Genomic DNA, 12440 nt, shown 5'->3' on the forward strand with positions numbered 1-12440 from the left:
TGAGTCACTTGTATGACTTGTATCTCTATCTCACAATTACAGTGTCACAAAAATCTCAAGAATTTATCATAAATAGCCAGTTAATCATGGAAGTCACAAGTTACGATTTTAAGACTTACTTATTTGTAAGTTAAACGACTACTCTGATATTTGCTAATTTCGCTATTTTCACCAACACAATAACACCATCTCCGCAATACAATGTGCTCAAACTTTAATCGCTATAATTTTCTTTTAAAGCTATTACGAAGAATACCTGTAGTACACTGATAAAGGTTTGGATGACGAGTATCTAGACTGATGACACAAATCTTAAGAAATTGATCAAGTTTTCCAATGACAAATTAATATCAATTACTAAAATTTGAATGAAGTTTGTGTACAATAGAAAGAGCAATGATAGTCAAGCAGAAAATATCAAACTAGGAAAAAATACCAACATTGAGCGTGGTAGGGATGATTTCGCTACATATATTAATACGGAACATAAACTCTAAATGATTGAAATGAAATTCGCATTTTTAGTGCATGTATTTTACGTTTGTCAGCAAGAGGTCAGTACGTCACGTTTGAGTGAAAAGTACACTGTGCTTTTGTTCCGACTCTCTTAGGCCGTGATACTAAAGATTACGTCATCTCCATGTGGCATTGAAAAAAGCCTGAGTTCTAGCATTCTTAGCTCACGATAAAATGTAATGAATGAGTGGTTGTTAGTTAAGCCTGTAACATTGCATTACAATTTTGTCAAGTTAAAACGTAATGACTTTGGAGTCTTTGTTTATAGTGAAGGATGTAAAGGGTTGATAAAGGAAATAAATTGTTTTTTATTTGATTTTGATTTTGTAAGTAATACGTAGTTAACTGAATTGTGATGAATGTTAGCTATATAGATTCGAGTTAGCTTAAGTCCATGAATCGATAAAGCCCCCAAACATCAAAAACACTGCGCTTCCAAGAATCAAGGAAGTATCCTAACAACGAAAACTCTGCGCTTGTAAGAATCAAAGAAGCACTCTAACAACGAAGACTCTGTGCCTGCAAGAATCAAGGAAGTATCGTAACAACGAAGACTCTGCGTTTGCAAGAATCAAGGAAGTATCCTAACAACGAAAACTCTGCGCTTGTAAGAATCAAAGAAGCACTCTAACAACGAAGACTCTGTGCCTGCAAGAATCAAGGAAACATCCTAACAACAAAGACTCTGTGCTTGCAAGAATCAAGGAAGCATCCTAACAACGAAGACTCTGCGCTTGCAAGAATCAAGGAAGCATCTAACAACGAAGACTCTGCACTTGCAAGAATCAAGGAAGCATCCTAACAACGAAGCCTCTGCGCTTGTAATAATCAAAAAAGCACTCTAACAACGAAGACTCTGTGCCTGCAAGAATCAAGGAAACATTCTAAGAAGAAAGACTCTGTGCTTGCAAGAATCAAAGAAGCATCCCAACAACGAAGACTCTGCGCTTGCAAGAGTCAAGGAAGCATCCTAACAACGAAGACTCTGCGCTTGCAAGAATTGATGAAGCATCCTAACAACGAAGACTCTGCGCTTGCAAGAATCAAGGAAGTATCCTAACAACGAAGACTCTGCGCTTGCATAAATCAAGGAAGTATCCTAACAACGAAGACTCTGCGCTTGCAAGAATCAAGGAAGTATTATAACAACGAAGACTCTGCGCTTGCAAAATTGATGAAGCATCTTAACAACGAAGACTCTGTGTTTGCAAGAATCAAGGAAGCATCCTAACAACGAAGACTCTGCGCTTGCAAGAATCAAGGAAGCATCCTAACAACGAAGACTCTGTGCTTGCAAGGATCAAGGAAGCATCCTAAGAACGAAGACTTTTTTTCCAAGAATCAAGGAAGCGTCCTAAAATCGAAGACTCTGCGCTTGCAAGAATCAAGAAAGCATCCTAACAACAAACACTCTGCGCTTGTAAGAATCAAGGAAGCATTCTAACAACGAAGACTCTGCGCTTGCAAGAATGAAAGAAGCATTCTAACAACGAAGACTCTGTGCCTGCAAGAATCAAGGAAGTATCCTAATAACGAAGACTATGCGCTTGCAAGAATCAAGGAAGTATCCTAACAACGAAGAATCTTCGCTTGCAAGAATCAAGGAAGCATCCTAACAACGAAGCATCTGAAATATTTTAGATATGCTGTAATCATGCTGTTACACAACAGTCAAAATGGTCGGTGTTTCATTGGTCTTTGTTTCAAATGAAATCGTCTAAGATAGAGTTGCTCTAAAATGTATTACTCCATGAAAATTTTACGAAGAAGCATTCTTATAAAGTTTTGCTAAACTCTTCAAATCATTTAAGTATAATTCATTATTCAAATTTTATCCAAATCATAAAAGTAAAATACTTAAAGTTTAATATTATCAATATTTATGCTCTGCTCTGACGCATCGAGCACTGTAATTACGGAAAATCAAATAAGCAAAACTTCCTATAAATGAAATATGTATGCATAAAGTACATAAATGTATATAAATGAATATAGACGTAATCATTTGTGATGATTTATCATTGCTTGTTAATTTGTTGGTCTTTGAAATCCCTTGTTTACTTCGGATTATAGTATGAATATTTGAACATGACCCCAACCCCATTTATCAATCTTCCACAATCCATATGCATGGACAAACTAGGGAGATGAATACATAATTGTTTAGAAGCAATTTGTTTCATTGATTAAAGTCCTTGAGAGCATCTTTTGTCGTTGTGATTAAGGGACGGATTTAGAATTTTTTCGTTTTAAATCCAATGTAAGTCCATGTAATTTAAAACAGGCTCACATATTACTGAAACCTGCTTTTCTAAATGTAGACTAGAGTGAAATTCACTAATCGTCATCGAATCAGTGTTTAGGGGAAATAGTCAGTACGATCTAATAATCATACATTGCCCAGAGGATATGTGTTCCTTGTTCTTTGTTGAAATGTTGATCCAGTGGCGGGTCCAGACTACGTCAAAATAAATTACTGCAGCACATTTTGGCGTATATTCACATTTCTAAACACCTTACAGGGTAATCCATTGGCAAACTTATATTCTTTAGAAATCAAAAACCAATAGTGCTTTTCTGAAAGCACTTTGAATTTAAAATTAAGGAGCTATAATTCATTTTGACGTACACTGGTTCCGCCACTGTGTTGATCTTTATTTAAACAAAGCAATAAGGCATGGGTGAAATTTAAAGTGGTCTAAATGCTGTGCGAAAAAAATTTTAGATCAAAATGTATGAGCTTCATTTAGTTTGAATTTACCAATGATGCTACTGACATTTTTCACAAAAGATTGATCAAGGAATTTTTTGAGTACGTCTGAAATTGCTTACTTTCTTGTGAACTGACAAGTCCGCAGTAGTCCACAATATGGTATGCTTACCTAAAGTAATTTATTATATCATTCTCGTCATATTTCTTCCAAGCACATTGCTTCCATTTTGTAAAGTATGTTTATATTTGCATCATATAATTATACTCCCCCCCTTAAACCAGAAGTTCTTGGTTCCACGGCGTCTCTTATTTTGCTGAGCTTGCGTCTCTCTTTACTCCATGTACTAAAAAGAAAAGATTCTGAAATTGCAATAATTTTTATTTGGCCTAATTTTCACTCGCAGCAACGATCCGAGTGAAACAGTTCCTTAAAACAAAGATTTATTCATGTAGGTCATCGTAAGAATAATTCATCTTCTATATGATTGAATTTAAAATTTTAATCAACTTATTTTCGTTTTATCTGGCATTAATAGTATTATTCATTGAGGAGTAAATAATAGACTTACTCAACTCGTTAAAATTACAAAACTGAATTATTGTCATAAAATACACATGAATTTTTAACTAAACGGAAGCTTTAACATAAAATAGAGTTAAATGGAAAAGTGAATAAAGGAATTATTCTTGTGGAGGAGGAACCTCTTTAATAACAATACGAGAAACTGAATTCCATCCACTGTATGCATCTGCGTTACCATAACCAGGACAATTGCCGACCCAGAATCCAACTTGCACTTTTCCTTTATGAATTTTGTTACAATATCCTTCAATGTGACGATGTCGATGGATATCTTGTGACTTTCCATTGGCCATGTAAAAAACTCCATCAATAGGAAGAGGGTTTTTACATTCTACTCCATTGAAAGTAAAATACCAACGTTTGCAACAACTATTGCACCCATGAATTCGCAAGTTTCCTCCATAAAACACTTGAAGGGAAGTGTTGTCAAACTTTTTCGTGAATACACAGTTCTAAAATTAAATTCAGGTAGATAATTTCCCATAAAGTTAAGCCAAACTTTTCAAATAAATTTAAGACAAAAATATCAATTATTCAAGTTTCATTCAAATAACAAAATAAACATTACCCTTGTTCTTTATGTAAGAAAAAAAATTAAATATGATGAAATAATTTTTAATTTGTTTTGCTCAACATACCTGTATCAATCCATGATCTTTCGCATCGTCTCTCCGCCAAGCACATTGCTTCCATGTAGATAAAAATATTTCATCGTTTGCATGAGCGTCAGATTCTCCTTTTTCACCTTTTATACCTTGTAACCCGGTACTTCCTGGATCTCCCTTCTCACCTTTAGTAGATTTTAAATTACTTTTTCCAGGATTTCCCTTCTCTCCTGGTGATCCAGCATCTCCTTTTACCCCGTCTCTTCCTGGAGCACCAGGTACACCGGGGACACCGGGGACACCTGGGATACCTGTTGTTCCACAGCAGCTGGTTGAACAATTGTCCTTAATAACAGGAAATAAATTATTTATTATATTTAAATTAAGTTTACATATGGTTACTTGAACTATACACACTAAATCATAAGTCAATATGTGGAAATAGATGCTACATTATAAGTTGTAGGCCTATTTCTTTTTATACTTATTTTAGGTACTAAGAACTTTTTAATGAAGATTTTCCATAGAAATTTCTCACTGTAATAATATATTGTGATATTGAAATGATGATCGTCCATTAATAAAGTGTGAAGGACTGTTTTTGTTGACTTTCGACAACCTTAGCGGTAGTCATTTGACTCTGAAGATGACTACCGCTGTCGAAACGTCAGTCAACAACAAACAGTCCTTCTCAGGACTTTATTAACCTGACGATCATTTACAAACATATAACGATACCCGGGTTCAAACCATTTACTTTAATATACTGTGATACCACTCACTCGTTTTTTACGCAGTTTTTACACTTCAGAATGGAAAAAATAGTTTGTATAATATTTAGTGAAGATTTTCGCTCAGAAATTTGCATGTATTCTTATATTCTTTGTCATGTCATCTTGTTTTTACGTTTTTTTAGGACAACATAGAAAATAGCTTGTTCTCAAAATTAAACCAAATATTCAGCATGTTTGGACTTTTTTATTAATACTAATTTTACCATAACATAATAAATAGCAAGTGTATGAAGTTTTTAAAACTTGATTACGCTGCAAATTTCTGGTGTCGTGTCCAAGTTCTTGGTTTGACGCAATTAATCATTGATCCGATAAAACATGACAAATAAACCGCCTAACATGTCGAGACATGTAAAACATGTCTGAACAGAGGTTTAAAAAGAGAGTTTTTTACGTGGGAATTTCTACTATGAACGTCTTACTTTAGTAAAGGTATTTGACAACTAAAAACATTTATTTATATAAAAAGTTAATTTATCTTTGTTACTTGAACATGATTACAAAGAAAAACAATTCCTACAAATAAGACGCAGCTACTAAATCAAAACTGCTTCGTTTTCATTATAGTTTTTTTAAACAATACATCCAATAAATCTTGCCTTGTTCACTTTAGACATATCAATACTTGAAATCTGCCATACCAATAATAACACCAAGAGATGAAAACAATCCATTGTCTAACTCTTTATATTTATTGTTTAGATTATCAAGTTCCTGTAACCATAACAAAGTAATGGTAAAATACGAGTACTAGCCTCCTATTTTTAGTTTATGTTAGTAATAACACCCGTGCTTCAGTTTTATTCTGGATTCTTATTGGTTTGTCATTGATTATTAGACTGCTTAACAGAGCTACAGGAAGGTCACTTTTTCAACCCTGAGCTGAACCGAGTCCTGTTAAGTGAGTTGAAATTTCATCCCAGTCTTTATACGATATATTTGTTTTATCAGACACACAATTGTATGGCAAATTTTCAACCTCGTGCTGAGTTCAACCCAGTTTCAGCGAACCTGGTTGAAATTTCAGCCAAGTGTTGAACTCAGCACTGGGACGAAAATTACACCATGTAATCGTTTTTCATTCATTTTCCCAGATTTTGTTAACATTTCAAACTGAAGTTTGTTTTACTTAAGTTGACATGGCATTTAGACATGAAAAAATTTTTACGATCTTCTTCCAAACAAAGATAAATAAAAACGACAATATTTATTGTCAAAACGGCAATACTTATTGTCATTTGACTCTGAAGATGACTATCGCTAAGGTTGTCGAAACGTCAGTCAACAACAGCAAAAACAGTCCTTCTCAGGACTATACTAACCTGGACGATCTACATTTACAAACATGTAACGATACTCCCGGGTTCAAACCATTTACTTTACTATTTATTGTTGAATGTTCTATTTAACAAGGAAGTAAATACTTTATTTTCAAGCTTCAAACTGCTTTTGCTTATTTAATAACGAGCTAAAACTATGTCTTTGTCATATTTGAAAAAAGGACAGGTCCAAAGAAAGGTCAGTTAGGATTTATAGTATGATAAATATATCGCCTTTGAATAATTGCACCCATCAATGGATGCGCAAAGTACATCCTCAAAAAACTTGTCTGTCAGACGTTTTCGTATTTACAGTTAATAATTAAGTTTTCGTTTTACCTTAGAATCATATTGATGCATGATGATAAATTAATTATTAGAGCTACAAGGAAAATTATTTTATCTTATTTCCTTATTATTGTTGTAATTCATGTATCATATTATATTTATAGAAACCTTGTATTATTTATTATTTCACTTATACTGAAGATGGCATTATGAGATGTCGAAACATGTATAATTTAAAAAAACTTGTCGTATATAATAAAAACGAATTTTATATTAGAATGAGACACAAAAAAGTTGGCAAAGCATGTGGTGTCAAAATCCATTTAACCTGTCGACAATTTTATGAGGTATAGAGAAACATACTCCGAAAAAGATCCATGCTCAACTCAATAATGATAAATTACGTCGGTTTGAGGAGACATTTGCAACGTTTTCTGAGACAATTATAGTAATTTTTTAGTCTTGTGAGCCTTGATGATAATTTTATCAATATTTTAGGTTGATTTTGGTCGGTGGTTGGAGTTTGTGAGAAATTATTCATTACTTTGACAGTATTCATTATTTTTTCATTGACACTACTATAAAAATCATAATTATTTTTGATACTAAAAATGTCGTTTATTCACTTCCATTAAGGACAAAATCTCTCCCTCTCGTTTTAATGTGTTTTAATGTTTCTTTTATCAAGTTACTTAGCCTGGCTTTAACAAATCCTACATTAGTAAAGCTGAGAGATACCTTAAAATTCTACTTCCCGAACATGCCAAACGAAATTTCATAACACTTTTTACAATGCCAAAAAGTACGAGACATAACTTCTCAAAACAACAACAGAACCGTTCACAAAACATTTTTCGACAAATGTAATTTAAACATTACCAATCTTATATTTAACAACTACAAAATACTTTACTCAAACACAAACTTAAACAGAAACTGACTTTTACTGATAGAACCATTCTTTATTGTAAATCTTATACTAACGAGAACTTAATGTTGGGCTTATGACCAACAAGGAACTGTCAATATTTGATTTTAAAGCCACAAAATCAGCTAATTCTCCCCATTAAATTCACATTTCCGTACTCATACTTTCTTTGAAATGATGCAATCACGCACATATAAATAAAGGCACAGTTAGCTTGTAAATAAATTTTGATGATGAATTTGCAATAAGTTTGAAATATTAATGTGTCATAATATTCAATAAAATGTATTCCACCTGTGGCTGTCTCCACCTCTTCTTATCTTCAGTTGTAGGGTTAAGCGAAACCATGTGTGGTTGGGATCCATAACGATTAATTATTCCCAGACCATCAAAAATACCTGTAACTGATTCTGGTGTTTGGGCAAGTTGTGACGTGTGACGAGAATATATGTTAGTATCATCGTTTTGCTCTCTGATCTTTAACGTTTTTTGACTACAAAAATCATTCAATCAAAAAGCTTTACTCATGAGTGTTAGAAAATTGCAATTTTCCCTTCATTAAATTTGTATCGTAAAAATGAAACTTCATCGAATTTGGTTTTTTCAGAAATATATTTTCTTTGTTATAATTATTCTTGGGAAAATTATATCTAGAGTTTCTATTGTTACTAATACTATTGTGGGCACCAGCCACCGTGGGTGAGCAACACTGTTTGATAATTCCGTGCAGGTTGGTTGCAATCCAAGATTGGGAGATCTATCTGTGTACGTTTCCGAGGTTCTCTGAGCCGTGTCTAAAGCTCGGGTAGGATCAAAAGCTGTCAGAAGATGTTGTGTTCTATTCCCTAGAAGGCGTTGGTGAATATTAGTTGAAAATATCCCTGCTATAAAGGCATCTCGCACATCTTCGTAACGATATTGATTTGACGCACCATCACAAAAATTATAATCTTTGCAAAAACGCGTCTAAACTCTCGCCCTATTGTTGTTTTCGAGTAGCCAACTTATGTCGCCAAAATATTTCATTATACGAGTTTTAATATAACTTGTATAGGAGTTTGATAACTTCTTCATAAATCGTCGTCTCACAGAAGAGCTGATATAAACGTCTGCTGAAACATAATTGATTAAAACGTTTAATTTGCTCACTTCTTCGTCGAGCATTGCAGCCATGCACAAAGTACTGGAAAGTTGCAAACCATTGCTGCCACAACCTGGCAGTGACTACTCAGAAGAGCTCCATAAGCGGAATGTTTTGAGGATTGATGTAAAAGTTTTAGAAAATATTATTCATTTCCTTCTTTCTAAACCTACAGAAGTTATACTAAAGTCTGTATCGAACATCCCTGTATCAAAAATCTTTAATTACTATGCAACAGTATAAAGAACATACAGTAGGGCCACTCCATTGAATTTTTTCGTGCCCTGCATATCTTTTTAAGCATGTGATTACATTATTGGCAGCCACTAAATTGCATTTGGTGACCAATAGGATTGATGATATGGCAAACGGCAGCCAGTAAACTAATTAAATATACAGCAGCAAAGTGCACAGCGAAGTGGCCCTACTGTATATTCCTATACTGTGACTGTGGGTTAACATTTATATATATTTAAATTACTGAATTATAATTGTCCATGTTCTTCACCACAGTAACTAATACCGTCAAAGTTATGGCTTGTAGTAAGAAACATGACTTTTTCAAGTTGTGGCTGAGTCATTTATATGACTTGAGCCCTTACCTCACAATTGCAATGGCCAAAACTCTACTTAATTAACTATCACAAATAGCCATTTACAAATTTCACCAGTAAAGTTTTAAGGCTTCTTCCTTATATGTACTTTGAACCATTGGTTTGATTTTTTTAAGAAAAAAGTGATCATACAAATATCAAGGTGTCATTTTGTTCAAATAATGATGTCATACTCGAACGGAGAAAAAGAGCGACCTCACCCTTTATTCAATTATATAATCCTGTCATTAAACTATAGGCTAGTGGCATTAAACTATAAAACGCAAAAACTCCCATTCCACTAGTTCATAAATGCCGTATTAGTGCACTGCTTCTGAGTTTCAGACTCTGAGATTATGAATTCAAGTTCACTGACTAACAAATATACAAAACAGCAAACTATAGAAAGAGTAGTGCTCATAATGACTGCTTATGTATGTAGTCATGTTTTTTTTTATCAAGAGTCTTACCTTATTTATGGTAATAATGCCTAGCTACTATTGTTTGTTCAACATGTCACTCGAGCAATTCTTTCCATCCAATTAAAGAATTACCTTATACTATCCCCTTACACAGGATTCAACAACGTCCACTCAAGTTCAAAGTGTACATTGTATTAGTGATACTGATACGTGTATACTGCAGCTTACAGATTAGTCATTTTTTAATATACTGCTTGGTTTTTGAAGTTCCTTCAACTAAATACGTAAAATAATGAAGCAACCCGAAAGAAAATGGGATTTTTCTAAAAAACATCTAAGTCTATTTGGCAATTTAGTAGTTTATTCTTAAATGAGTGTTTCTTTGGAGAACTGAGAAAAAATATAGGATGCAATACTGATGTAAAGTCGCAGTGGAACTCAATTGGCTGAAATGCCGAGTCTGACCAACTCAATATCAGTTTTTGACTAAGGCTCAGATGGTTGACCTGAGTACTAAGCTTATTGTGAATACTTTGAAAAGACTTCCAAAATGAGTCAACATAGATTGTATGAAAGTCATATTAATGAAACAACACTTTGTAAATGGATGACAGCAAATATCGAACCATATGAACTATTCCTATTTTTCACTCTAAGGAAGTCCCCTTTTTTGGTAGTTTAGCGGTTATAAATTGCAATATATGTATACGATTGTAAAATGTATGTTGCATACTATATGTACAATACAGTAAAAAAACGAAAGAAAACTAGAACGGGAATCATTAAATAATGATTTTACAAGAAGAGAACATACAAAAGGAATTAATCTTGTGGTGGAGGAACCTCTTTAATAACAATACGAGAAACTGAATTCCATCCACTGTATGCATCTGCGTTACCATATCCAGCACAATTACCGACCCGGAATCCAACTTGCACTTTTCCTTTATGAATTTTGTTACAATATCCTTCAATTTGACGATGTCGATGGATATTTTGTGACTTTCCATTCTCCATGAAAAGAATTCCATCAATAGGAAGAGGGTTTTTACATTCAACTCCATTGAAAGTAAAAAACCAACGTTTGCAGCAACCATTGCACCCATAAATTCGCAAGGTTCCTCCATAAAACACTTGAATGGAAGTGTTGTCAAACTTTTTTGTGAATACACAATTCTAAATAGAAATTAAATCATTGCTAAAACGATATGTAATAATTCATAACAAAAGAAATATTTCATATACTTGTTGCACCTGAATTAATCCATGATCTTTACCATCGCCTCTTTTCCAAGCACATTGTTTCCAGCTTGAAAAAATCATGTCATTTTTCAATGGAGGACCAGGATTACCTCGTTCACCTTTTTCTCCTTTAGATCCTACATCTCCTTTTAAACCGTCTCGTCCGGCTGATCCAGGTACACCGGGAACTCCAGGAACCCTGGGAATTCCACAACTTGCTGAACATTGAGCCTTGAAAACGGTAGAGAAAAATATTTTTGCCTAAACAGTGAAGGTTCAATAAATATTGAATTGTGGATCAAATTCAATATGGTTGAAGGAATAATAGCAGCCTCTTTCTATTGCGTTGAAGTCTCCCGATCCTAAAGTATTTCTTAACAGATAACATGATCTTGTTTTTGTAAATTTCTTTAGGATGTTCCGAGTTGAACAACGCCCTTTTCCACCTTAATTCACAGGAATCTATTTGTTGGCCGCTTATGCAAAAGAGTTTGCAAATTATAATTTTAATACTAAAGAAGTATAAATAAACTACAGGAACAAAGTTTCTCGCGACCTTAAAAAAAGTCTATTGCGTTAAAATATGCATTTGATTCTTGCACCGAAATTTTAACTTAAACCATTTCACAAAGTTAATGCTTCCAAACCTTTGAGTTCTTTTTTTTAAACGATGCACTGACTGTATTTGATAGCAATAACATGGATACCATTATAAGATTCATCTTCACTTTTATCATATTCGAACCGCAGTTTACTTCTTTAAGTGCTCATCAATTAATTGTTTTGCTTGTAATGAAGAGCTAACTTCAGTCCTCTGTTTTAAGTATTTGCAATAAAACGGATTCATTTCCGTTTCAGCAAATATTGTTTTTTGATAATGGAGAAATGAGTAGAGTAGCCACGTAATCTCCAAGCAAATTTATGATTATGATGGTAATGTAGAATTGTTTGCTTAAAATTTACAGTTGAATATGAATAGATTATGAATATTTAAGAAACCACAAAAATCACTCTGGGCATAAAATCCTCCTTTTTGGATGTTTATTAAACCAAAAATTTCTTCTAATCATACTTACTCACATCTACAACGGTTAACGAGTACATAAAAACAAGAGAAATAGAAATTGTAAAATTATTTTATTTCGTTTTGCTTTAATTGCATCAGTGATTACTTTGAAAAGAAGTTCCATGCAAGTTATAGCGTCATTTTTATGATTCGGATAAATATCTTGCATTTTTCAATTTTCTGTAACACTAGCGATTCTCAAGTCAAAAGCCCCAACAGGTTGCTGTGTA

At 33.6% G+C, this 12440-nt stretch overlaps 2 protein-coding genes across 2 annotated transcripts; both read right to left on the reverse strand.

Moving 5' to 3' along the window:
- Positions 1-3709: 3709 nt before the first annotated feature.
- LOC124440074 (collagen triple helix repeat-containing protein 1-like) lies at positions 3710-5933 on the reverse strand. Its single transcript, XM_046990403.1, has 3 exons — positions 5811-5933; positions 4451-4762; positions 3710-4264 (listed from the first exon to the last, which is right to left on the reverse strand). Exons 1-3 carry the CDS (start codon positions 5883-5885, stop codon positions 3911-3913), a joined length of 741 nt encoding a protein of 246 aa, XP_046846359.1. The 5' UTR covers positions 5886-5933; the 3' UTR covers positions 3710-3910.
- On the reverse strand, positions 3710-12440 carry LOC124440078 (collagen triple helix repeat-containing protein 1-like). The gene is made up of 4 exons (XM_046990408.1): positions 11792-12440; positions 11157-11375; positions 10746-11078; positions 3710-3931 (listed from the first exon to the last, which is right to left on the reverse strand). The coding sequence occupies exons 1-4, from the start codon at positions 11879-11881 to the stop codon at positions 3911-3913; spliced, it is 663 nt and encodes a 220-aa protein (XP_046846364.1). The 5' UTR covers positions 11882-12440; the 3' UTR covers positions 3710-3910.

This window comes from Xenia sp. Carnegie-2017, unplaced genomic scaffold (genome assembly GCF_021976095.1).
Source record: "Xenia sp. Carnegie-2017 unplaced genomic scaffold, XeniaSp_v1 HiC_scaffold_2, whole genome shotgun sequence".
In the NCBI taxonomy this organism is placed as follows: Eukaryota; Metazoa; Cnidaria; class Anthozoa; order Malacalcyonacea; family Xeniidae; genus Xenia; species Xenia sp. Carnegie-2017.

Excerpts from the sequence above, each read along its gene's own strand:
- LOC124440074 (XM_046990403.1), bottom strand. The coding sequence starts at position 5,885 with ATGGATTGTTTTCATCTCTTGGTGTTATTATTGGTATGGCAGATTTCA. Across the intron at positions 4,763-5,810 it reads ATATGTCTAAAGTGAACAAG|GACAATTGTTCAACCAGCTG; the intron begins GCAAGATTTATT and ends CCTGTTATTAAG. Across the intron at positions 4,265-4,450 it reads AAGATCATGGATTGATACAG|AACTGTGTATTCACGAAAAA; the intron begins GTATGTTGAGCA and ends ATTTAATTTTAG.
- LOC124440078 (XM_046990408.1), bottom strand. The coding sequence starts at position 11,881 with ATGATAAAAGTGAAGATGAATCTTATAATGGTATCCATGTTATTGCTA. Across the intron at positions 11,079-11,156 it reads AAGATCATGGATTAATTCAG|AATTGTGTATTCACAAAAAA; the intron begins GTGCAACAAGTA and ends ATTTCTATTTAG. Across the intron at positions 3,932-10,745 it reads CTCGTATTGTTATTAAAGAG|GTTCCTCCTCCACAAGAATA; the intron begins GTTCCTCCACCA and ends GTTATTAAAGAG.